Raw genomic sequence first — 27,379 nt, 5'->3', positions numbered from 1 at the left:
ACCATTTGTTTAGGCTGAGATTTTAAATTGTAGATGTTGGCGGACCTCTGCTGTCAACGGCAAACTCAGATTAGGCACCGGGTTTCGCTATATTCACATGCCATTCCATTCATTAGGCAGGCGGGCATAAATGAAAAACTCTCCTAAAGCAAGGTGGGTTGCCTAAAACAAGTGCCCGCGCCGCTTTTTATCTGGAAATGCTATCTATGAACCACAACATTTATTGCCTTTCTGGCTCCGGCCGCCGCCGCTGCAGCAGTTTCAGCGATGATGTCACACCCGCAAGCGGGGAGGCGGCTTAAGTCACTTTCCCAGCCCCCGCCAATGCCGCTTGTCGCGCACGCGCGCGGAGAGGGTTGATTTAAAGGGCCAACAGCTCGTTTTAAACCCATGAAGTTTGCATCCCGGTGTCCCCATCGTGGAAAACTGGTTTTGCACGCAGCTCAGGGCAAAAGTTAACTCCTGCAATCCTAGACACCCTGTGCTCAGCCTTTTCGACCCGAGTTTGAAGACGACCTTTTTTCTGTGGAAATTGCTGGTGCTGAACCGGCCTTGTCAATGGTTGCAAGATGAATCCGCGTCATCACCACCCTAAGATTCCTTCAGATGCTTTATGGCAGGCGTGGAGGACCTCAGGCCTTGGGGCAAAGGCGTCTGCATGGGAGATTTGCCCAGTGAACTGTGCTGCCTCGTTCATTAATAGCGGAGGCATCGCTCCATTGGATGTTATGCTCCGCAGCCTGTAAATGTCACTGCTTTGTTTATTTTCCCACCGCCACAACTATTCATTGCACAGCTCAACACGTCCCGTCCCCCCCCCCCGACTTCACCAACTTCAAAGGAAAGAAATCAAAGAACAAACAGCAAAAAATGCAAGAATCTTATCACTTTGCCCCTTCTCTTTTCAGCCTGCACTGTCTTCCTCCAGTTTGTGCAGCCATACCAGCTCCCTAGTCCTTAATGTTGAGTACAGGGTCTCAACTCTTGTCCGCAACACAGCCTAAGAGCCCTGTGGACTCAGACCAAAACTTCAGAACAACCAGAGCTCAGTGGTTGACCTGACTGGCATGCAGAAGGTTCCAGGTTCAATCCCTGGCATTTCTAGGTAGGACTGAGGGAAGACCCTGTCTAGACGCCTGGAGAATCATTGTGTATACACTTGGCATGTATTCAACTTTTTTCTTTTTTAGTGTGGGGTATCTGACAGATAGTTTGTACTGCTGGAAAAAATCTGCATTAATAAAACCCTGGGCTCTTAAATTACCTATCTGCACCACTATTTCAGAGAAAAATGCTTCTGTGTTTTCCAAAAGAAGACAGGCTTCCCAGTTGCTGAGGGCATACTACTGTTTTCTCCCGAGAAGGCTGCCATTCCCCTCCCCAATTTTAGGAATTCATTGTTGTTAAAATAAGCTCGCTGTGCCAAATTAAGACGAAAAGAAGAAAGCTGTTCCTATCACTGAATCACACAGCATTTCTGGGCTGTAATACACCACCACAGAAGGTGTCATTATTGCACATTGGGGCTATTTATCATGCCTTTATTTAGCCTGCAGCAGAAACTCACTCAGGTCCAAATATGGGAAGCGAAATCTGTCACTTGAAGTAAATAGAAAGGGATGAATTTAATTATATAACACCAAGGATCGGGAGGAGAGCATATTCAAGCTTGTGTCGGTTGCTGATGAGATCTTACAGCCAGCGAGAAGAGGTTCAAATTATGCATTATGGGCAGGCATGGTTTTCTCCAAAGGTTCTTTAAAAACAAAACAAAACAAAAAAACCCCAGCAGTTTCTGATGCTTTGATCTGATTTTGGGTGCAGGAATGCTGGTGGAAACAGTTCCTCTACACTTTTGTTACCATATTCCCTTTAAAATAATTCCCAGACACTTTGCAATCCATGGAGAGGAAATGATCCAGGTCCCTGGATTTGCCCCATGAGGCAAAAAGCAGCTAGGTGTTTTGAATGGAAACAGAGCTGAAAGAGAGAGGGTTGAGCCACCTCTCCCCAGCTCCTGTTGCTGCTTTGTGAAATTTGCCGTCTCAGAGCAGGCCTGGTGTCAGCTCTCTAGCAGAGCACAATGCACTTTTTCAAATCTCCCATAATGGCCCCAAGTGCCCAACATAGGGCAGGCGAGCCTCAGGTCTGGGAGCCAAACACCAGCCTCCAGAGCTCACTGGCTGGTGGTTGGATTTCTTCCCAGGCTCCTCTCACCCTCCTGGGCTGCACCTCTTACGAGCTCCAATTCCCACCCCCTCTGAGTGTTTTTGCCTGGTCTGAATACCCCTTTGAACTTTGATAATCTCTGTTGCTGGCCTAGATGGAGGGCAGAGAGGGATGCATGAGAGTGTGTAGAAACAAGGTTGGGAGGGCTGGGTGTTCACTAGCAAATGCTGCTGATTCTTCCCTTGAAGTTTGACACTGGACCTCGTATGGTGTCTGGTGATTGACAGGTGGACAGCCCTGTCAACCTGTCAAAAGTGACCCATGAAGTGTGGACCAGATGCAGTTCCCCATCTCTGATCCATATCCTGCCTTTCTGCCTGCCAGAAACAAACCTGGGAACAAAATGTTGCACCATGGAGCATTCAGGTTCAGGGTTGCAACTAGTCAGACACACCCTGTTTCAGAATATACAGTTCTGTTCCCATCTCCCCTCCCATTTTTAAGGACTGGGAGTCTGTGACAGGAGGGAGTTAATGAACCCAATATCACTTCTGGAGACTTCCTCAATGACCAGGGCAAAACGATCAAGTGCCTATTTTGTTAGGGAAATTATAGACATTGTGTTTACATGGGCACTAATTGTCACAACAATCTTTTATGCTATGTTTTCTACATTAGTTGGAAGCCACCTGTGATTACTAATGCAACGGACAATTTATCAAGTTGGTTAGTAAATAAATTTGGTTGCTGAAACATGTTTCTGAAGTATCTGCATAGCTAGGGAGTACCTGAAAGAGGGTGTGCCTCTCTCTCTCTCTCTCTCTCTTGCCACTCCCATGACTGGGGATGTTATAACCTAGGTATCTGAGATTGCAAAGAACCATAGACTACACAGCAAGCTCAATTTTGGGAAGCTAACGGCACTGGAGATGCAGATTTGCCCTCTCTGAAAATCCGATGTACAGCAGTGGATTTGACTATCTGTCATTGGGTTTTAGCTGTGCTCCCACCTGTGTTTAAGCAGCACACCTGAAAAGAAACGAAAACACTGAAAAATAATACAAACTCCCGGTGACACCACCACCCCTTCCAGGGGAAGTGAAACCCAGATAGGTTTCTCACCTTGTGAGCTCCTCACCGAACAGAGAAATGGGATGAGCATAGCAATATAGCTGTTCTTCAGGCATCCATCCTGCTTAAAGTTCAACTAGGGTCCCTCTTTAACCAGCAAAGTGGTATTTGCACAGCAAACAGTGATGAACAAAATCATTGTCATTTATAAGAAGTTTTTCTAAGTCAATATGTGGGTCATTCCTCTCTCCTCCCCTGAAGAACTCAAACTGCAGAGGCACGGAAGCAGACTTGGCTTTATCTTGAAAGCCCACCTTCCCCTTGGGGGCAGGATACAAGGGGGGGGGGAGCAGATGAGTTGTTCTGTTGAGAGGCAGCAGCTGCACTGAGTCAGTTCCAGCTGATGGAACCTCCAGAGAGTAGTCCAGGCAAAGTTTGCTTTCAATTTGCACAAGTGGGACCTGTAGCAAGTTGTTGCAGTATTATTATTTGAATTTATATACCGCCCTATACCCAGAGGTCTAGCTGAGGCTCCAATACTTTGGACACCTCATGAGAAGAGAAGACTCCCTGGAAAAGACCCTGATGTTGGGAAGGAGAAGGGGACGACAGAGGACGAGATGGTTGGATAGTGTTTGCGAAGCTACCAGCATGAGTTTGACCAAACTGTGGGAGGCAGTGGAAGACAGAAGTGCCTGGCATGCTCTGGTCCATGGGGTCACGAAGAGTCGGACACGACTAAACAACAACAACAACATACCCAGAGGCCTCAGGGCAGTTCACATGGAATGTGCCTCTTCAAGGTCCCAGCCAGTCTGCCAGCCAGCCAGCCAGCCATGCTCTTTTCCTGAACTCTCCATTCCACCACCACTCCTCCAACAGACACTCAGTATTCTGTGACTAGGGGTTAAGGACAAATTTGGTTCAGTTTTCATTTAAAGGAGAACCTGCTGGCTGAAACAATATGCAAACAGAAACAAAGCCCCCCCCCCCGAAAGTTCACACATCTTTGGATTTTGCGATGCAGTATGCAATATATATATATATATATATATATATATATATATATATATATGCAGGTTTTGGTGTCTTCGGGTGTCTTCCCGTGTAAGAGTCGGGGTGTCTGTGCGACGTTTCGACGAGGTCTCACTCGTCATCTTCAGGCTGGTGCTTTCGGCTTCTTGTTACTGGAACAGAGCAGAGTCTGGTGTTTGAGTTCCTATAAATACTGTTGAGGGGTGTGGTGTATAGCCTCCAACGTTCTGGGCAGAGAGGAAGTTCCTAGATTAGTGTGCCTTTTCTTCTTTTGTTCCTTAATTACTTGAGGGATATCTTGGGTGATTTCATGAGGGATATTCTGAATACCACTGGGTGGGTCATTAAGTGTAGATTAGTTGCTAAAGCTTTCGTGTCTTGACCTCTTGAGCTTGTGAAGAGTTTTTCTGAGAAGATGGCTGTGCTGCATTTAGTTGTGCTCTGGCTTGGCTTCGTGTATAGGGGCCAAAAAATAGCCAATATCCTCAGAAACCCAAAAGACAAAATCCAGCTGGAAAACCAAGGGGTCTATGAAATACCCTGCAAAGTCTGCCCAGCCACGTACATTGGACAAACAAACAGACGAATAAATGCACGTATCGCAGAACACAAGAATGCCGTCAAAAAAGAAGAAAAAACTTCCTCTCTCTTCCAACACATGAAAGAAACAGGACACGAAATTAATTTTGCAGATTCCAAATTGCTCTTTAACATGGAACATCACCACAAGAGAATAATCATGGAAGCCATCGAGATAGAGAAACACCCTCACAACATGAACAAGCGTGACGACACGTCCCGCCTGCCAGACATCTGGAAATTAGCCCTCCCCACAAAAACCGACACCAGAACCAGAGGCACACAGAACGCCGTCACCAATCAACCACACCAGACCCAAACCCAGACCCTCTCCACAGACATATTACAGACTCCATCCAGTAGCCAAACTATAGTGGCACCTCCGGATGCTGCACCCCCCTGCAATCCCTACACAGATCTGGCTGGCACAAGGCACAAAACCACAGCTCGCCCCTATACACGAAGCCAAGCCAGAGCACAACTAAATGCAGCACAGCCATCTTCTCAGAAAAACTCTTCACAAGCTCAAGAGGTCAAGACACGAAAGCTTTAGCAACTAATCTACACTTAATGACCCACCCAGTGGTATTCAGAATATCCCTCATGAAATCACTCAAGATATCCCTCAAGTAATTAAGGAACAAAAGAAGAAAAGGCACACTAATCTAGGAACTTCCTCTCGTCCCAGAACGTTGGAGGCTATACACCACACCCCTCAACAGTATTTATAGGAACTCAAACACCAGACTCTGCTCTGTTCCAGTAACAAGAAGCCGAAAGCACCAGCCTGAAGATGACGAGTGAGACCTCGTCGAAACGTCGCACAGACACCCCGACTCTTACACGGGAAGACACCCGAAGACACCAAAACCTGCATTCCTGTACCCGTGAAAATCTACGAAAGCAAATATATATATATATATATATATATATATATATATGCATATGCTAAAATGCATTTTCACTAATATGTGCATATAAAAATGCATGTGCATATAAAAATGCACGTATTAGTGAAAATGGCATAAAATATGCTATAGTAGAGGAAATTGTCTGGCCAAAATGTGTTTATTAGGGAAGATTTCATATGACAATGTGTTTATTATAACACCAAAATGCTGGTGAATTTCCATGAGGATTGCAAATTGCTGCAGAACTGAATTTGTGACTGGAAAAAAGATAAAATGAGAGAATAAAATTTGATAGATCTATCTGCCATGCTAAGTCCTCATTAGCTTGTTTTTAAACACTCTCCTGGGAGCATCTTTCCAGCAGAGCTTTCTTGCCCTGCTACCTGATCTTTCTCATTGGAGATGCTGAAGTCCAAATCTGTGTGCAAAACATTTGCCCTACTACATGTGCCTTGGCTGTTTAAATTACTACTTTTAAGGAAAACCATTGACAAGCAAAGGTTTCCAGGATTGTGCAGAAACCACCTGAACTCATATTGCATGTTCTGAGGATTGATTGTGGCCATGTGGGCTCCTGCACCTGCATTGCCAGAGACTTCAGGTGCCACCCAAAGACATGCTTTGAAAATCTGCCACCCAAACCTAGTCAGCCTGAAAGCACTGATGGGGATGATGCTATCATATCACCTGCTGGTTGCTATAGCTACAAGGGCCTCTGTACAGTTGTAGGAAGTGCTGCAGGGTGCCAGCTTGAGAAATCCCATTGGCCACAGAGGGGAGGATGGATTAATTGCCTAGCAACGGTTCACTTGACAACCTTCCATGCGAAGGAAGGAAGAATGACAGGCAGAAACCTGCCCACTCACTACGCAGTCCTAAGCAGCAACTGCACTGCTTGCCTACAAGAAGCATGGCTTAAGTCGGGGGTGGGAGATGGGGAGGGAGGAAGCATTTTTCAGTCTGAGGGCCACATTCCCTGCTGGGGGCTGCAGGCCAGTGGTGGGTGGGCCTAGAGGCAAAAGTGGGTGGAGCAACAAATGCAAATTTTACCTTTGTACAGTAGGCTGTTTTCTGTACCCACTTGCCCACTCGTCCATCGGGGTAAGCCAGAGGGATTATCTCAGTTCAAGGGCACATTCTGGCCAGGTAAAAACTCTCAAAGAGGGTGCAAAGCAGAGCAGGTGAGGGGCGGGGGGCTGCAGAAGGAGTGTTCCAAGGTCCAGCTGTAAGCTGGAGTCAGGCATAAAGGTAAAGGGACCCCTGACCAGTTAGCCTGGTTAACAATGGGAAGGCAGATTGGGCTTCTGAGCTGGGTTAGCAAACCGGACAACCTGAGCTGTTGGTGATTTGGCACCTTACCTGTGGGTTGTGGCTCCTTCCAGGGAACACCTCCGGGGACTGTAACGTTTTGCATTATTAGCACTGTAGAGCTTAGTTTTGGGGAAGGGCCATAGCTTGGTGCTTAGACCATCTGCTCTGCATGCAAAATAGTGAGAATCCACCTTGATGTCTTGGGAAATGTTGAATGGGGCTAATGCAGAGAAACTGATACAGCAGGCTGATGTGTTGATGATAAATCCACTTCAAACATGCTTTGTGTCAGCAGAATGTTGCTGTATAAAGGTAAAGGGACCCCTGGCCATTAGGTCCAGTCATGACCGACTCTGGGGTTGCGGCGCTCATCTCGCTTTATTGGCCAAGGGAGCCAGCATACAGCTTCCAGGTCATGTGGCCAGCATGACTAAGCCGCTTCTGGTGAACCAGAGCAGCGCACGGATGGGGAACCTTTGGCCAAGAGATATTGCTGGACTCCAGCTCCCATCAGCCCTAGGTAGCGTGGTTAGCAATGATAGGAGCTGGAGTCCAGCAACATCTGGAAGGTCAAAGGTTAGGCACTCCTGATTTATATAGAATGTACCGCAAGTAAAGGTAAAGGGACCCCTGACCATTAGGTCCCGTCGTGACTGACTCTGGGGTTGCGGTGCTCATCTCGCTTTATTGGCCGTGGGAGCTGGCGTACAGCTTCCGGGTCATGGGGCCAGCATGACTAAGCCGCTTCTGGCGAACCAGAGCAGCACACGGAAACGCCATTTACCTTCCTACCAGAGCAGTACTTATTTATCTACTTGCACTTTGATGTGCTTTCGAACTGCTAGGTTGGCAGGAGCAACAGGAGCTCACCCCATCATGGGGATTCAAACCGCCGACCTTCTGATCAGCAAGTCCTAGGCTCTGTGGTTTAACCCACAGCTCCACCCACGTCCCCGGAGTCAGGCATAGGTTAGCATAAAAAGCACCCGGCATCAGTGAAGTTAACTCTTTATTCAAAGAAAACAAAACAGCTCAGGCCTCGTGATCCCAGTAACTTTTTCCAGCATGTCTTGTCCTAATGAGGCAGTTGTGCGGACTGAGGTCTCCACTGAGGTCTCCTAAGGCTCTACCCCTGGTTCCTTCCCCAGTAGTCTAAGCTATGTCACCTTGTCTTTCGTTGCTCTGCCCTCTTCATTTCTTTGCATATTCTGGGACACCAGGAGGACAAGAGCTGGTTGAGGCAGGAGGGGGAGACTCCCTGGGTTCTTCAGCAGCTTATATTATCTCTGTCTCCTGGCCTCACTCCTCTCCTGCCTCTGAGTCTGGACTGCCCTCTGCCCCAGCCTCTTCCTGCTCACTAAACCCCGACGCCTCGTCGTCCCCCCACCACCAACCCCCTGGCTCTGAGCCTTATTCCCTTGGGGGTTCCCCAGCTGGTTCCTTCCACCATCCCTCTGCATCCAGCCAATCCATGACACCAGAGACAGAGACCTGGAGGGACACATTTGGCATAACTGATGGGCTCATATCTCCCCATCCTTTCAGGGGAGGAGAATAAAACACCTCCATCGTCATCAAGTTTCCATCCATCAGCAAGAATAAAAAGGGAAATTTCCTAGAAAGGTGAGCCCCAAGTCAGGCCAGAATCATTCTATATTAGGGTTAAATGAAGACCCAAATGCCTGGATGAACAGGCACGATTAAAGGCCAATGACATTGGCGCCAGGCAAGTCCTGTTTGTTGACGTCATTTAGTCCTAAGAATAAATGTGAATATTAAAAACCAAAAGTAAATAGAAGACAACACAGAGAACAAGGAAGAAAGCAGGTCTCTTTACCGAGAGCAAGAAGATTAAACATTCACTGATGGATGTGTGAAAGCCACAAGAAAAGAGGACTCAGGAATTCAACAAAGATATAATATGCAGGAGGTTACAGGACAAAAACTATTTTTAAGCCTCATTCTCCTTCCCTCGGGAGTTACATGAGGATGACGAAGAGAGCTGGGGGGGGGAGGGGCAGGCTCAAGTATGGCTCTTCATGTAAATGAGCTCTTGCCTCATGAACACGACTATCTGCATGCCCTAATTCTTCAGGAGCAGTGCTGGAGAGAGAATTCAGATTCTTAACAACAAAAAACCCTCAACTATAATTTAAGAGGAAAAGAACACATCAAGTTCCTGGTCCTCATGGAGGTAAAGGTATGTGTGAAAGGGTGTGGGCAACAACTGCTGAAGGTTAACCGACATTCCCACTGGTTGTGGGCAGGACCACAGTACCACACATAGCTTCTGGTCATTGTGCCAACTAGCAAAACATTCACCAGTGTCAGATTTGTTTCTGTTTGTGTACATACCAGAGGGGATGGGGGTGTCTTTACCCTATGTACCTTGGCTAGATAGGGATTAGGGATGGCTTAAGGACTCCAGTCGGCGTGAAACAGATTTAGAATAATAAAATCAAAGAATTGTAGGGTTGGAAGGGACCACAAGAGTCATCTAGTCCAACCCCCTGCAATGTGGGAATCTTTTGCCCAATGTGGGGTTCCAAACCATGACCATGAGATTAAGAGTCTCATGCTCTACTAACTGAGCTATCCAAGTGTGAGAAACAATGCAGCAAACACCAGTATTTTTAAAAAGAAGTCAAGGATAAATGTGCATTTGGGATAAATGTAATGTGAACCGAGATTAAAAACCCAGCCCTGGAAATAAAGTGAGTGCCTAGTAAACAGGTGTATTAACAAAGCTATAAAAGGGCTGCTTATCTGTGGGGATTAACTTGTTTTTCCCCTGTTAGAGATGCATTTACTTTGCTTAGATTCCAAACTATGTCCATACAATACCTGAGGAGTAAATTATTTAATAGGGCTTTGTGTACACAGATCAGGCCAGATCAAATACATTGTGCACTATATCTTGTCGTCCTTTTATACAACTCACCCGGGGATAGAATTTCTTAACTCATTTTATAATTTTCCGGGTCAATCTGATGATTTCAAAATTAGATGGTTGCTGAACAATCATAGACAAGTTTATGACCTATACCAGTGGTTTTCAACTGGAGTGCCGTGGCACCCTGGGGTGCCTTGAATGTTGGTCAGGGGCGCCGTGGGCAACACTGGCCTCTGTCCTTCTTTCCTTCCCTCACTCCTCTGATGCCCTCTTGTGTCTCTGCCTCTCAATGGCTTTTGCACAGCTGCTTGTTGCAGCAGCCTTGGCTACAGGCCCCTCTGTTTGGGGTGGGACAAGGCAGCTCAGAGACCAGGAGACCACAGGCAGCAGCAGTGGCTGCCCAGGGGACTCCAAGGAGAGGGGAGAGGAGGCTGAGGGAACACTCCAGAAGGGAGGATGTTCAAAAAAGGATGAGAATCTGCCGGCAAGGGGTGACATAACTGGGCTCCTGAGCCCCACAGGGGTGCCATAGAAAGAGTGTAGTTGGTCAAGGGAGCTGTGGGCTCAAGAAGGTTGAAAACCTCTGACCTATACAATAGGTTTGAACACAGTAGCAGTGACAAAAGCTATTGCTGCTGTTTTGATTCAAATCAAGCGTTGAGGAAATCTCTTTTTAATCTAAACGATTCGGGTTCATTCTGTATTGTTTTTAATCCTTTTATTAGTTGCTCTTTTGGTACTGTTTTTAGAACTATTTTCATGGTATGTTTGTGAATCATAGCACTGTAGAGCAGAAATGCTTTGCCCAACATGGGGCTTGAATCTATGACCCTGAGATTAATGGTCTACCAGCTGAGCCATTGCAGTTCCATTGCCCCATGACAATAATTAAAGGTAAAGGGACCCCTGACCATTAGGTCCAGTCGTGACCGACTCTGGGGTTGCAGTGCTCATCTCGCTTTATTGGCCGAGGGAGCTGGAGTACAGCTTCCGGGTCATGTGGCCAGCATGACTAAGCCACTTCTGGCGAACCAGAGCAGCACACGCAAACGCCGTTTACCTTCCCGCCGGAGCGGTACCTATTTATCTACTTGCACTTTGACGTGCTTTCGAACTGCTAGGTTGGCAGGAGCTGGAACCAAGCAACGGGAGCTCACCCCATTGCGGGGATTCAAACTGCCGACCTTCTGATCGGCAAGTCCTAGGCTCTGTGGTTTAACCCACAGCGCCACCCGCGATATTTTGCAGTTCCAAAAACTGATATGTTTTAACTTACTTTTGGATTGGTTTTTTTGTTATTAATATTCATAGAATACTAGAAGTGTAGAGTTGAAAGGTACACCCAGGGGGTCATGCAGTCCACCTCCACCAATGCAGGAATCACAGCTGAAGAACCCCTGACAGATGGCCACACAACCTCTGCTTAGAAACCTCCAGCGAAGGAGAGTTCACTTCCTTTCCACATAGTCCGTTCCACTGTCAAAACAGCTCTTACCACCAGAAAGTTCTTTCAAATGTCTAGTTGGCACCTTTCTTGTAATTTGAACCCATTGGTTTGGGTCCTACCTTGTTGAGCAGCAGAAAGCAAGCTTAAGAAGAAAGCAAGAGCCTGCAGGATCAGGCCAATGGCTCATCTAGTCCAGCATCCTGTTCTCAAACCAGCAAGCCAGAGCCTTTCCCCTTCCTGTGGTTTCTAGCATCTGGCACTTGGAAGCGCTGCTGCCTCCAACCGTGGAGGCAAAGAATAGCCATCATGGTTAGCAGCCATCAGTTGCCCTCTCCATGGATTTGCCCAATCCTCTTTTGAAGCCATCCAAGTCGGTGGCCGTTGCTGCTTCCTGTGTTTTCCGTCGTTCAACTATGTGTTTGCTCCATCTTCCATGCGACAGACCATATTGTAATGACTATTGGCTACAAGCAATAAAAATATGACTGCCTGACAAGGTAGCTGGGGGCCTTTTAAGTTATTAAGTAGTGTTTTCTTGGTGTGTGTGTGTGGTGTAGCATTAGTAGGAATCAGTTTTTAACCAGCAGGTTTCCCTTCCCCTCGGGCTCATTGAGGAAACTGCAGTTAAAGGACACACTTAAGGGAGCTTAAGATCCGTGTGCACTTCCCTCTCTCTGCCACTTTGCTCAGCAATCTCCGAAATCAATAGCAATTGCATAATTTCCTCACTTGCCTGCGGGTGGTGGGCAGGAGCAGAAATGCTGGTGAGAATCAGCATCACAGCAAAGAACAAACGAACAGTGCAAGCACCCTGTCCCTCTCCATTGTAGGAGGGCATGCAGGAGAAAAGGGATCAGGGGTTTTTGAGTTCATTCAGTGGCAAGCAAGGGAGACCCCGGTGTGATTAGAAACTTTCTGCTCCCACCCACCATTCATGTGTGACAGCTCCTTGGAAGGCTGTGCATGAGATAATGTGGCCCCTGAGCTCAGATAGCTTTTACTCCAGGGATGGAGGATTTACAGCTGACTCCAAAGGAAGCAAAGCTGCCTTCATTGAATTTTTGGAGGCAATATATATGGGCTATACCAGGAACAGAGCCTGCTCCGCTTATTTTTTATGATCTGCATTTTCTGTGTGTGTGTGTGTGTGTATGGATTGTTTTTATAAGAAATGTATTAAGTTTAAAACACAAATACCTGTGGTATTACTTTCTAAGTATGAAAAATGGACTTAATTCGCTGTTCATATGTCTTGAGACATGTGCGGAAGGTGATTAATAAATGCTAATAAAGTTCCTGTAGCACATTTATCCAACACAGGCCCTATTCCAATGATCAAATCTCAGCTTGATACTCCCCCTTTTTATGAGTGAACAAGACAGGAAGCTGAAGGTAACCACAACTTCCTGTTACACCCAAACAAGGAGACTGTGGTTGATGGCTTCCAAAAAAGCCAGGATCTAGAAGGCAACTTTATACCATGGTTTTGTATTCCAGCTTGTTTGAGAGTCACTAACCTGGTTCAGATGTAACAGGAAACTGTGGTTAGCTGAAGCCTTCTCCCCTCTCATGCAAAGGGCAGTGGAGAAGGAGCAAAGGGTTTGCATGTGGGTTCATGAAGCTTGTGCATGTCACAGCTTATTAAGCCAAGATGTGATCACCCAAATGCAGCTCATGTTTGAGTGCTCACTGCAACTCATAAAGTGCCATTTTAGGGAGCGCAGCATAATGCAGTACAATATCGTCGAGGGGAATAATGAATTCTTCCTTCAAGGAGCAGAGACTCTCATAGGAAAAGCATGCTGCTTTAGGAACCGGACCAATACTGAAAGTACAAGCTTAGCAAGAAGCAAAGATTGCATATGGAATTTATTAGATAAAAAAGAAGAGTGTTGGGGTTTTTTGACGGGGAGAAAGGTATTTCCCCTAACAGAAAATTAAAGAGCATTGGCAAAAAAGTGCAGAATCACCCTGTTTGGTCCAGAATCATGAAGATTAGAGGTGGGGAGGATACAGGCTGGAGGGGCAGAAACACAACACAGACGGACGGACACACTCACCCCTTTCCTTGACAAAAAGGCTCAGATGGTAAACAGCACAGGCAAAGCAAAGGATGCCAAGGTTTAAATGTAAATCAAGCCAAATCTCTGTCCTTCCAGGCTGCCACTCCAGACAATGGTTTTGTGCCACACAAGGCATTCATGGGCATTCAAGAGAAAGCTTTTAGGTGAGAATATAATAGGCTGCAACCTCTTAGCCTCTGTGCCCAGCATCAATCTCAAACAGCACCATTACCACTGTTGTCTAAAAGTTATCTTGCTGCTAGAGGAGGTGAGTGGCTGACTCCTTTGGCTCTGCGGAGAGTAGCGTCGAAGTTGCAGTGTCCCATCCGTCAGGTTCCCAGGGTCATGTTTCATTTCTCTTTCTTTAATTCTGTAGCCCAGACGCCTGTAAGAGAGAAAGGAGGTTGGAGAAAAACTGAGATGGAATCCAAAGCAAGCGGCTGAAATTGTTGCAAATGTTAAATAACTTGAGAATCAGAATACCTTGCAGATCTACTGTCATTCCTCCAATTTATCTTCTGCTTCCCCCTGCACTGGAGGGGCACATGACAAAAATTCTCACCTGAAGACTGTGGCTTTCTTGACACAAGGACCTTCACAGCAGGTGTGGGGGACCTCTGGTTCTCCAGATGTTGCTGAACTACAACTCCCATCATCCCTGGCCATTGGCCATGCTTGCTGAGGCTGATGGGAGTAGTGGTCTGACAACATCTCAAGGGCCAAAGGTTCCCCAAACTTGCTTTTATAACTATCTAATCAGGGACGTTGCTAGGGAGTAGACAGGCCCCAGGTCTTCTGTGCAGGGATCTCTGGATAACCCTGCTCCTTCCTCCCCTTTTATGAAAGGACTATTTCTTTTCTTTTCTCTCCAATTCTTAATAGGCTGTTGAGCATGCTGCAAAGTGTGTTTGAGCATATACTAATTCAGTGCAAATATGTGCACCGCAGCACATGCACACCCCCGCCCCGCCATGGCCTTGCAGCCTCTTTTATTTTATTTTATTTGAGTACCTAGCAACGCCCCTGCTTCCAGTCCCGCAGAGGGGGAAAGAAACATCACCTAGAGCTTAGCAGAGTGTGAGGCAATACCCAACAGTGAGGGGAAGTTGTTCTCGGAGGTCATCCAGGCCCCGCCGTCCACCACCAGGGTTGTGCCGCTCACGTACGAGGCGAGGGGGCTGGCCAGGTACAGGACGCTATGGGCAATCTCCGTCTTGTTCCCCACTCGCTGGAGGGGGATATTCCGAAAGAGGTTTTGTGCTTCCGGGTGAGGCTGAACTAAAAACAAGAAGGAGGAAAGCAATGTCTTTGCTTCAAAATGGCATATATAGATATATAGATATATAAGGATATCAGGGAATTACTCGAGAGCAATCAGGCAAATGCCTCCCTGGTCAGCTGTAAAGCCTCGTTATTGGTGCCAAAAACCCTTCATCATGCAGAGCGCCACAATTCCGTGGCTGGCTGATTCACTGGCAGAATCTGTGAGTGGGCGGTCCTTAAACCTTCCCCAGCAGAGTAGTTTCTTGACGCCCAGTCTGCGCTTCCCCTCTCTGCGCAGAAGCCTACTGCACAGGGAGGGCATGGGTAACGGAGGACCTCTCTCCTCCCCGCTTTGCCCAGGCAAGGTGTCCTGGCACCGCCTCGCCTCCTCCGAGCCCTGAAGCTCCTCTCCACTGGAGGCGCGGTTACTCTCCTCCGCCGAGGAGGTGCTGCTTCCCACGATCTTTGGTTGCTCTCTGTAATCCATCCGGCTTTTCCCCTCTCGCCCCTGAGCCGATGGCAGTTCCCTGACAATATATATATGATTTTTATTTATTGCATTTGTAGTGCACCTCTCCTCCAAGGAGCTCAAAGTGGCCTATGTAGTTCTCCTCGCCCCTCCCCATTTTATCCCCACAACAGCCCCGTGAGGCAGGTTAGGCTGAGAGTGAGAGAATGACCCAAGATCACCCAGGGAGCTTCAAGGCTGAGTGGGGATTTGGACCCTGGACTGCCAGGTCCTAGTCCAACACTCCAACCACCGCACCACACTGGCTCTAAGTGGCGTACATCATAAACAGTATCGTTAAAACAAAAAAATGCAACATGAAAACCAGCAAAGAAAAATACAAATTGAAACCTGGTCCCAAGTTGTTCAGAGCTTTAAACGTTAACAACAAGGCTTTGTTGTTGCAGGTCCCTCGGCACAGATGTGCCATCTAAACCAGAATTCTGTTTTCACAGTGGCAAACCAGATTACTCTGGGAAGCCCACAAAAAAAGAATAAAGCCCAACATCTCCTGAAGAACTCCCTCACGTTTCCTAAGCACTAAGACCTTATTCCAATGGTGGTGCCTCAAAGGGAGGAGAGCACCCCCTTTTAAAAATGGCCTTTCTTTTCTCTCCCTCCCTTTTGTACCCCATTGCTTAGCTGCAAAGGGGGAGAACCCCCATTCTCCTCAGCTGATTGGCTTACAAGCAGAGAGGGGGCAGTCCGAATGTATGCATGTGGTCTGCACGCCTCTTAGCCACCCCTGTTGAAAAAGCAACTCCAAGTGCTCCATGATGTTTGAGTATAAATAACATATTGTCCGATTCCCTGCTTGGCACAGAAGATTGCTGGAAGTGTTTCACTGCAAGTTCATCGAGTCTCAGTCTAACAAGTCTTGATTCAAGTCATCTACTGAATTTTATTAATTCTTATGAACCCTGGAAACTCTGGAAACACCCTGGAAATTCTAATGGATAGTATAGGCATGCCTATTTACTTTAATTTATTTACGCTGTGCTCTTCCCCCAAAGAGGTAAAGATGGCATGCATTCTCCCACACTTTACTCCTACAACAACCTTTTGAGAGAGGTGACTGGTCCAAGGTTGCCCAGTGACCTTCATAGCTGGGTGGTCTCCCCAGTTGTTTCTTTTCCAGGTAAATCACACAGACAGCACTTCAAATTATATTTAATGCTTTACCTAAGCGGCGGTGACCCTCTGTACCCGAAATAGGACCTGGCGCCAAGCTATTCACTCTGATTCCATTAGGACCCCATTCCACAGCCAGATGTTTTGTCATTGAATCTGTAAGGGAGAAGACAGACAGAGAGGATCAAGAACAAATATTGAAAAGCTAAGAATTGCAGCACTAGAAAGAACTGGAAAGTCATCAAATCTAAATCTGGTTCTTGCCTATTCACAAGGCACGATCCTCCCTGCATCAACTCTGCCAGTCTCTTGGTGATTGAAAGAGACCCTATCCACAACAAGCTGGAATGGAATTCTCCTTTTGCACAGGGAAGAATTACATTGCATGTATGTGTGTTAAATATATATATATTATTAGGACAATAAACAGAAGCAAAAGAAACAGAATTTCTCAAGACATTCAGCACTTCACAAGAAGAAAAGAAATAGTGAAACCCACCACACAGAAAACAATTAATGAAAGCCAGCTGAATTTGCAAAACCCTTGACAAGACATTGGGCTGATTCAGATGTTAATGGTTTAGTGCAGGCTTCCTCAACCTCGGCCCTCCAGATGTTTTTGGCCTACAACTCCCATGATCCCTAGCTAGCAGGAGCATGGTCAGGGATGGTGGGAATTGTAGTCTCAAAACATCTGGAGGGCCGAGGTTGAGGAAGCCTGGTTTAGTGCCAGGAGCACGAGCCAAGCACTCATACACTTTCCCTTCCTCCTCCAGCACAGCTACAAGTTTGACTTGGGAAGCTTTTGCTTCTGTTTTTGATTAACCATTTTGGTTGAACCTGGACAAACTGTTGAAATGAGCTAATGTCAAACTTGTTTTCACTAACTGAAGTTAAGGTGAACCACTGTTTGGAGTTCAGACAACATGCTGAACTGCAATTAATCTAGAGCAGAACTTTTCCATAACTTCATTGTTGCCATGCCAGGGAGGGGAATCACTGCTGTAAGCTCACTGTAGTAATAATAATAATGCTTTCATTACTTATACCCCGCCCATCTGACTGGGTTGCTCCAGCCACTTTGAGTGGCTTCCAACATAATAAAAACACAGCAAACCATGGCTTAGTATTACATCCAGACACAGTCAATATGATAATACTATATGCATTTGCAGATGGCAACTCTTCTTTTAAAAATTCAGACAGGGAGGGCACCCATGTCCTAGAAGTGGTCTTATCACTGTGGGCCAGAAGGCTTCTCTGTTGCTCAATCTGGAAGCTGCAACATCTCTTCCAGACTGTAGGTGGTGCCAGAACACCATGACTTCCACTTGGGTGGGAGGGACAGGGAGAGGAATAAAACTCGATTAAGGGTGTAGATGAGAAGGGGAGCCAAATTGCTTACGGTACCTATGGCTGCCTTAGCTGTCCCCGCATGCACCTGGAGAGCCTGACCTCTGTAGCTCAGGGTTGCCGAGATATTGACGATGACTCCGCCATGGTCCTAGATCAACAAAATAAAGTCAGCTCTGGGAACAATGACAGAAAGGATTAACAGCAAGCGCAGGAGACACAACCCAAAATGAACATTGCTGGCATAAATAGAAACCTTCCCCCATATTCTTTCCTTGAAGGGAACGTGTCCCTCAGGGGTTAAAAAAAAAGCTTCCCCCACCCCTGCCCAGGGCTATTGACCTTAGAGGGCAGGAGTTGAGGAACGTCTCTGTCTGCAGGGAGAAGAGCCTCTTGTGCAGGAGAGAAACTTACACGGAGACACTTCTCATACAGCACTTTGGAGACGTTGAATGTTCCCAAGGTGTCAATCTCAATCACGGTTTTGTAGGCATTGAAGGACAGGGCACTGGCTGGGCACAGGAAGTTTCCAGCAGCATCTGGGGACAAGGGAGAGAGAGAGAGAGAGAGAGAGAGAGAGAGAAGCTGGAGTGAATCAGCATGGCAAGGCAGGCATGGCTGGTACAAGGGTATGCCATGGGCCCACTGTGGCATCTGAAACCACCCCATTTCACTGCTTACTACAGGGGTGGGGAACATCCAGCCTAGGTTCGTGATGCAACCCTCCAGGACCCCTTTGTCTGGCCCCAAGCCACACCCCTCAATGACCCTGCTTTTGCCTGGCTGGGTTGAACTTGAACTTCGAGGATGCCTCTTGCGTACCTGGACAAGAAAGGGGTATGTGCATTGGTGTAGCCAGGATTTGGGGGGGGGCGGTGAAAGGGAAGGACAACCACCTGTCCTGTTCCAGAACTGAGCTACCTGAGACGCGATTGGCCCATTTGCAGAAGCCACGCCTATTGCTCAATCTGGTTTCCAGTTGCATTGCTAGAATGAGCCACAACATCATTCAAGTGACCTCAGCGAGCCTTTCAATTTTGAATGTTCTTTTTTTCCCCTACTTTTAGTTAAGTATTTTTTATTTATTTACTTGATTTACCGGGGGGGCACAGATGGGGAGAGTGTTTGCAGATCAACTAGTTTACGTTCATTGCTCTGCCCACTTTTGTCCTTGCCCCCCCCTCGCCAAACACCCCTGGAATATGGCCCTCAGAAGGTTTCTCAGAAGGGCATGTGGCCCTTGGGCTGAAAAATGTTTCCTATCCCTGGCCTACTACTAAAACAGCCCTGCCAGCACCCTCAAAGATCACCCTCCCAGAGCATGCAACAGTGAGCAGTTTTTCCCAGCTTGCAGACAGGTGGCCAGCAGTACGCCCCATGAATGTCCTCTGCTGACGCAAATAACTTACTGTTGACAAGGATATCAATCCTCTCAAATTCCTTGAGGGCCTCATCCACGGCTGCCATGATCATCTGTGGCTGCCTGACATCCAGCGTGAGTGGCAGGCATCGCTGGCCAGTGGCTGCTGACAGTTTCTTGGCAGCCTATAAAAAAAGGAAAAGAATATTCGGTAAAAAGTGACCACCTTCTTCCGTCTTCCTGCTGCAGCATGGTGAGCTGGACACATGACAGAATGGGAAAAGGGATTTGTGTCTAGAATTAGGGCAAGATTTCAATGTTAAGCACCTGCTGTGCTGTTGGATGGGAAAGACCTTCCTGGTTTCAGCAACATATTGTATTGTTTAGGAAGGTTCTCAAAAGGCTTCTGTGAAACGTTTCAGGTACCTCTTACGTGGAAACACAGGCTCACCTCTGAGAATCTATGATGTGGTATGTTAAGGGCTGTGCACCCAGGAGCATTTAATATGACAACAAATATTCATGGGAGGGACCACATCTCAGTTGTAGATAGACCATAATGGAGTTTTGTTCCCTACATTTCTTATTTCCCCCAATCTCAATTCTCTGCATTTCTGCAACGATTTGGGTGGAAGATGGGGAGACCAACAGTAGGTGGCATCACAGTCCGTGACAGAGCCAACTACCGTATTTTTTGCACCATAACACTCACTTTTTTCCTCCTAAAAAGTAAGGGGAAATGTCTGTGCGTGTTATGGAGGAAATGCCTACAGGTGGCATGCCTACGGATTTTCCTCCTCTAAAAACTACGTGCGTGTTATGGTCGAGTGTGTGTTATAGAGCGAAAAATACGGTAGTTTTAGTTTTGTCCTTCTCCCCCCTGCTCAGTTCTACCAGGCCAACCCTGAGACTAAGGAGAAGGAAGCTGATTGGCTGTTTCATCCCTAGACTGAATGTAAGAAAGCAGGTAAGTAGGGGCTGGCTGGTGGCAGACGGAGGTTAGTGGGGCAGTTTGTCCTAAGAGAGAAACACAGTTTAGGATGCTCTCCCCTCCATACCCAGCTCCCAAGTTTTCTTCAGGCCTCACTCACGAGTTTAAGTTAAGTTTTCTTAACTTAAAGAAGAAAGAAGCCATTGTCTTGTGAAACTTTTCTTCCTTTGAACAGATCTTGCACAAGAGTGCCCACAGATCAGATCCACCTGTCTTCCGTGTATGCCAGCGGTTGTCAAGGGTGAGGCCACAGTGGAGAGGGTGGCATGTGTGGCAGGAAGGTTCAAGGACAATCAAAGAAACATTTAAACATTTCAGTGATGTGTGTTTAAACTTGCCAGTGTTGTTTTCCAATGTATTTCTCATCAATAAGAAATTTGGTGTTGAGCAAGCAAATTTTTATTCTGAAAGTGTGGCCCAGAGAAAAAAGTTTTGAGAACCACTGGTCTATACCATCCTCAACACCTCCCCAATCTGTTGCTTGAGACAGGTGGCTCCAGCAGGCCTTGCTTTGCATCTGAAAAGGATGACAGTCTCCCGTCCACTCACCTCTGTTAGCCGCTGAAGGTTCCTGCTGGCAATGATAGTATGACAGCCATGCCTGCAAGCAAAACCTTAGATGGTGAGGGTGACACAGAACACCTTGTGCTCATCACTCGCTTGTCTACTCAGACACACCTCTGCTACCAGCCGTGGGGATTCAGTATGCTTGTGTGCTGACTAAGCTAATCAAGTGGTCTCCATGTGTGTCTGCAATCTGCCAACAGATTGGATAACCCAGAAACCATAAAGCTCAGGTATTAACACTGGCCAATACTGTGCAGTTTGGATAGGTTTTAGATAGTCATTTGTATACAGTTCCAGAGGTCCGTTCTTAACCTGAAACTGTTCCTAACCTGAAGAACCACTTTAGCTAATGGGGCCTCCTGCTGCCGCTGCACCACCGGAGCACGATTTCTGTTCTCATCCTGAAGCAAAGTTCTTAACCCGAGGTACTATTTCTGGGTTAGCGGAGTCTGTAACCTGAAGCATCTGTAACCTGAAGTGTATGTAACCCGAGGTGCCACTGTATTTAATTTGGTTATGCTTAGTGGGGCTTGTGTTCTTCTCCCAGGATGTGGAGCTGTGCATTCAGATTTTTCACAAGTGTGTGTGTGTTTTGGGGGGGGGCAACTTGATAAGATCCTGCCACCTTTCCTTCCAACCAGGCTGCTACATGGCAACTGGGCCTTCGTGCAGTGATCATGCAAAGTGCAGAGATACGCCCCGATATATGCAGTGGAGAACCCCAAACGGCTGCAGTTCCGTGGAAAATCTCACCACATGTTGTAGGACACACATCTGCAGAAAAGCTTCAGACAACACAAATGGCACGAAGCAGGATGCAGCTGCAAAGGGAAGGAAGGACTTGCTTCCTAGGAACAGGCTGGCGGCTGCTGCAGGAGAATACAGCAGAGACCGAAAGCATCGCAAGCTAAATAAGGCCAAGCTGCTCCCGCACCAGAGTGTCCATACCTCATCAGAATCTCAGCTGTGCGGAATCCAATGCCGGAGCTGCCGCCAGTGATGAATGCAACTTTGCCCCTAGAAAGAAAGAAAGAAGACGTCTGAAACTATGGCAAGTGGGATCCATATAGATTTTCATAATGCACGTTCAGAAAGAGCAGCATCAGTGAAACTCGTGACACATACAGTGGTGCCCTGCAAGACGAATGCCTCGCAAGACGGAAAACTCGCTAGACAAAAGAGTTTTCCGTTTTGGAGGTGCTTCGCAAAACGAATCTCCTATGGGCTTGCTTCGCAAGACGACAATGTCTTGCGAGTTCCTGCTGGTTTTTTCCCCCTTCCCCCCTTTTTCTAAGCCGCTAAGCCGCTTACCAGCTGATCCGATCAGCAGATAAGCCGCTAAAAGCCTCTAATAGCGCTAATCCGCTAATCCTTCAATGGGCTTGCTTCGCAAGACGAAAAAAAAGCTAGACGAAGAGAATCACAGAACGGATTCTTTTCGTCTTGCGAGGCACCACTGTACAAAAATGAGGAATGAGGGAAATTCAGTCAGGTCAGACCACATCAATCCCAGGCAGACCAGAGGTTTCCTGCATCCTCTACTTAGTAGATGCCACTTGTACTATGAAATGCATGTCTGAAATAGGAAGACAGTTTACTAATATGCCAAGAGTCAGTCTTGATTTGTCACGCTTGTACTGAAAGTAATTGAGGCCTCACAGGAGTCTCGTTAAGTAGATTAGGCAAAAAAATAACCACTTGCCCAATTCAACTGCATGAGCCCTCAAAAGGCAAAACCATCCAACATTTTCAGCTGCTACAGAATACCTGTTTTGCTACAAGTAGTGGCATAAACACATACCTAATAAGGAATTCTGTTTGAGTGGAAAAATATGAACTCTCAGAAGTAAATAAAAAGCTCACTGGATCTGCTGCTGGTAAAGTGGCTGTGACTAGAAATTGTACCTTTAGAAATCTTTAGAGATGAGAGCAATGTACTTCCAAGCAGGCCTAAGACATGGACATATTTCTACAAAGCAAACAGTCATTCCAAGCTTGAAGGAAGCTTATACTAGAAGGGAATGAAGAGGATAGTATAAAAAAATAAATTGAAACTGCACGAAATCCATCTTATGATGCATCAGTTTTGCCTCTGGGAGAGATATTTGAGCCCTTCATCTCCTATGCCACATGTTCCTAATTTTAGTTTAAATGTGTCTCTGACAGTATTTTTAAATGGTTACATTTCCCTATCTTTGACAACATGTAAATTGTCTGTACAAAATCTGAAAGCGGGGCTCAGTAAGGATGATTCCCTGAGCTCTGAAGATGCATCTCACATCTTCCTAATATTTTATTTTTTTACGAAACACACTGTTTTGTGGCTACTCCTACTCCTAGTCACTTTTTTTTTAAAGAACACAAGTTAAAATAAGCAATACATCGCTATTAATATACCAACACCAAGTATAAATTGACTAACACCAGAGATCAAGAGGAGCAGATGAGGAGGTAGACATAGCAGAAGTGAGGAATGAAAATCACACAGGGTAAATTAATCTAGCAGTGTTTGAGTACTTGGTATTACTCACTTGAGAATGTCTGGACTGAAGAGGTAGGAGTATTCCGGAAGACAGTCATCGGTGTCAACATCAGGAGGAGGCTGGCAAGCAAAGCCTAGCTGGGACATGACTTCCAAGACAGTTCTGCAGAAAACAAGATACAGCCATCACAAGTCCTGAGAGGGAGAAAGAACTAGCAATATTTCCATACAGCCCCAAATTACGTAATGATCACTATGCCCAGCACATGCTGCCAGCTGACCTGATCTACGAAGAAACAGCTGGGAGGCAAAGAGGTGTACTTCATATCCAAGATTACCCATGGCCAAGCAGCTTCATTCTTGACTGATAGAACTGAAGACAACTTCAAATTATCATTTCTAGTCTAACAAACAAACATACCCTCCAAATAATTAGGGGGAAATGTGAGTTTGTTGATAAAAAGATTGGAACTTAATTACTATATACCAGTGTTTCTCAATCTTTTTCCAACTGTGCCCCCCTTCCGACCTAGTTTCTTTCCTGTGCACCGCCCCCCCCCATCCTACCGGTAGAAAGGTAACTATCTAAATATTTTGTTTGTAAACAGAGCATGTTTTATTTATAATTTTTTTATAATTTATACAAATACAATTACATAAAATATTAAACTTTAAAGTATTTCTATATCAATGTGACCCTTGTACTTGATGACCAAAAAAAAGCTTTTTTATATCCAGTTCTATTGCCAGGAGGGATAACCAAAGATCACCTCTGTCCGTTATGTTAAGGCGATTCTGCGTTAGACTGAGTAAAGAATTCACACGACTGAACCCTTATTCTACCAAATACAAAGTAGGAAATGCCATGAAAAACAATTTTGCTTTATCCCAAAGTTGTGGAAACTTTTTAGATATTGTACAGTACTCTTTATCCAAAAATAGTGTTTTTCTTGACTGAAAGTTACTTTGGCTGCTATGTCATTCTATGAGCACTTCTTGCAAAGAAACATCAACATCTTTTTTTTCTGCTTTCTTTTCTTGGTCACTTCTCTATTCTCTTCACTTCTCATTTCCCTCTGTGGCCCCCTAGTCTCATGCCGTGGCCCCCCATTTACACAATTTTCACTTGTGGCAACCACTGCTATACACATTCTCTCCCCGCCACTAATTGACTCTTGCGCCAACCCCACACATACATTTTTTAAAATTTAGGAGTGCTTTTTGTGTCATGCCTTCTAGACCGCAGGTCTGAAAGGGAGTGACTGTCTTGGTTTCCTTCACTGAAGTATAAGCTGCTCTGGGAACCATATTGGCTGAAGAGTTGGGTAGAAACGCTTTAAATTAATAAACAGAGGACGAATGTGCTTCATCAGATATGTGACAGCCATTCAAATATTTGAAGGCAGCTAATGTATCAACTCTTAATTATCTCTTCCCCTGGCTAAACATTTTCAGCTCCCTCAGCTCTAACAAGCTTTCCCTGCCAAGCTTATCAGAAAATGGTTGGATATTAGCAAATAATGCATTCCAGAAAGCAGTGGCAGATATATCTTTAGCATCCTTTTTTGGTTTATTTGTCTTCCTCCACCACCAAATTATTTAATTTATATACTACCCTCTCATAAAATTCAGGGTGGTGTGCAGCAACACAGAAATATAAGAAACATCCAAAACAACCTCTAATATTACTGGCTAATCAAGAAAAAAATAAACAATTGCATAGGCTCCTTGGGTGTAAAAAAACACTCTTCCAATATTTTTGGAAGTCAAAACTACACCTACCACCCCATGAGAAAATCCTGCTCTACAAATTACTTAAGAAGACTAACTTCCAAGACTAACTTCCAGTGCATTTATGGAAGTCCCCACCAAGCAATAATCACAGCTAGAAGTTGAAGGCACAACGGAGGTGGAAACTTCTCCAATATAGCAATTTTTAATCTGGGACTAAAGCAGAGCATTGACACTCATTTATCCTAATTATTATCTGAGCATGTGAGCCTGAACTCTGTACTACTCGCCAAACAACGGAACATTAGTAAGGAAAATGCTATAACCAGGAGGAAGTTTGGGAGAGACTGTACTGCTTTACCTCAATAATCTGAAAATATCTAATATATAGATTAAAAAAACAAAAGCAAGGATACCTGCCAAATATTTACTGGAAGAATGTACTACAGCATGGGACCAGCAGCCGAACGTCTAGTAGAGGCCAGTTACCTCTGCAACACAAGGATCAACCGATAGTTTTACTCCAGGCAATTCAAGCCACTGGTCTTCTACTGGGTCAGGGCCTGATGCAAGGTTGGTCACAGCAGGAGCACTACCACCATGCAAATATATGGTAAGATATTAAGAAAGGAGTTCCCAAATGCATGTTTGGGTTAAAAGTGGATCTTGGGTCTGAAAAGGTTGAAGACTACTGATCTAAGCAATCCAGCTGGGTTAGAAGGACTCAGGCAATCCTCATCCTTAAGGATGGCGTTGCTTAACTAATAGTAGATAGTTAATGAATTATCCAGCTTAATCTTTATATCACATCTGAAGCACTTCACAGGCTTCATCTAGTTGTGCAATCCTTACACAACAATCCAGTAAGGGCAAGTCAGTATTCTTCCCCCACATACTGCAAATGGGCTGCCTAGTAGTCAGTTCATAGCACAGAAGAAATTCAAACTCATAGATTCATTGCTCAGTCTCTCAGCTTCTATGCTACTCCAGCAGATGTAACCAGGTTTTAAGAATGGGTAACTCCCCCATTAGTCTTTCCCCTTCAATGTCAGTCTATAAGCTCTTTGAGGACAAAGCTCTAAGTATTCTGCCTGCTTTATGAACTTTGTAAGGCACCCATGTGCAGCAACGCTGCCTAAGCAAACCCATCAAAACCTTTCTGCTTTTAAGACTGCTTTTAAAACATTTCCTTTCAGCAAGGTTATTTAGGATTACAGTGGTACCTTGGGTTACATATGCTTCAGGTTGCAGACTCCACTAACCCAGAAATAGTACCTCGGGTTAAGAACTTTGCCCCAGGATGAGAATGGAAATCGCATGCTGGTGGGGCAGCGGCAGCAGGAGGCCCCATTAGCTAAACTGGTGCTTCAGGTTAAGAACAGTTTCAGGTTAAGAACGGACCTCCGGAACGAATGAAGTACGTGACCAGAGGCACCACTGTACTTTAACTTTTAATTTTTAAAAAACATGCATGCTTGCTGGCTTCTATAACAAACCCTTTCTACTGTGCACATTTTATTGTTATACCATGGACATTATATTGTTATTTTATCTAGATCCCTGGGTAAATAATTTGTGAATCACTTTCTGAGAAGGCTTTTTAAAAGGCTGGGGTATCTAGGTCCATAAAATAAGAATAAAAATATTAATACAGCTTGGCTTTTATAAGAAATCTTTTTTTTTCTTTTTTACTCTGCAGTTTTTAGCATGCTACTGTTTTTCTGTACATATTAAACAATGCAAATCATCTTCTGAGAAGCCTTTCTAAGGGTGTGTGGTGGGGGAAGTCTATAAAACAAAGTGACAGTGCCAAAGTGTTACTGCTTTAGGATTAATGCTCCAGAATTACAGAGCATTGAAGCTGGAGACCCACATGTTGTGGGGGGAAGGGAGCTGAATGGCTTTCTCAAATTTGGGGATCCGCCCCCCCCCCTCGTAGAAACGCTGCAGGGGCGGCCTCTTCGCCTTCCTTTACTTAACTTCTTCTTTCTCTCTCTATTTTCGGGGGCCCAGGGCTGTCCTAACGCCGCCGCTGCCGAATCCCCTCAGGCGGCTCGGCTCTCACTTACCTGGCCAGCCGCGGACTTCGCACGAACAACACTATACCTGCGCGCAGCACTCACCCGCAAAGCATGCTGGGAATTGTAGTTCCCGGCCAGGAGGCGCTCGGCCACCCAAGGGCATTGTGGGATGTGTAGTTCCCTTACCCAGCGGCAGCAAAGCCGCTCGTCGTCCCCATCCTGGCAAAGCTTTCCTGCCTTGGCGTGGTCCTTCCACACAGCTGTGGGAGGACTTCTAGGCCTTGGCCGTTTCGCCCCTTTGTTTTAAAAGCCCCCAACCCTGCATAAAGCCCGCTGTAAATGGAGAAGCACATTTCCCGCCGCCCCCTCGAAGAATTCTGAGCAATGTAGTTTATCCTCAGAGGTGCCCAGGATTCTTTGGGGGGGGGGATGGTGCTTTAAAGGTATAGTGTTATGTAATGACTTGAATAGGATCCAAAAGGCAGCAGTCTGA

The 27,379-nt window shown here is 45.9% G+C and overlaps 1 protein-coding gene across 5 annotated transcripts; it reads right to left on the bottom strand.

The window, feature by feature from the left end:
* Nucleotides 1-13,267: 13,267 nt before the first annotated feature.
* DECR2 (2,4-dienoyl-CoA reductase 2) lies at nt 13,268-27,080 on the bottom strand. Of its 5 annotated transcripts, none has more exons than XM_082199215.1 (10): nt 26,935-27,080; nt 23,184-23,297; nt 21,601-21,669; nt 20,635-20,686; nt 19,144-19,279; nt 18,149-18,273; nt 17,792-17,885; nt 16,433-16,537; nt 14,569-14,757; nt 13,268-13,864 (listed from the first exon to the last, which is right to left on the bottom strand). In XM_082199215.1, exons 2-10 carry the CDS (start codon nt 23,279-23,281, stop codon nt 13,830-13,832), a joined length of 903 nt encoding a protein of 300 aa, XP_082055341.1. In that variant the 5' UTR covers nt 23,282-23,297; nt 26,935-27,080; the 3' UTR covers nt 13,268-13,829. The 5 variants fall into 5 exon arrangements, with proteins under 5 accessions (XP_082055341.1, XP_082055340.1, XP_082055339.1 ...); XM_082199214.1 differs by having other exon boundaries at nt 14,540-14,757; nt 26,989-27,014; XM_082199213.1 differs by having other exon boundaries at nt 26,989-27,014.
* Nucleotides 27,081-27,379: the final 299 nt, after the last annotated feature.

The sequence above is a fragment of the Podarcis vaucheri genome, assembly GCF_965113315.1.
Source record: "Podarcis vaucheri genome assembly, chromosome: 14".
NCBI lineage: Eukaryota > Metazoa > Chordata > Lepidosauria > Squamata > Lacertidae > Podarcis > Podarcis vaucheri.
Note: the sequence above shows the minus strand (reverse complement) of the source record. Positions and strands in the feature narration are given on the sequence as shown.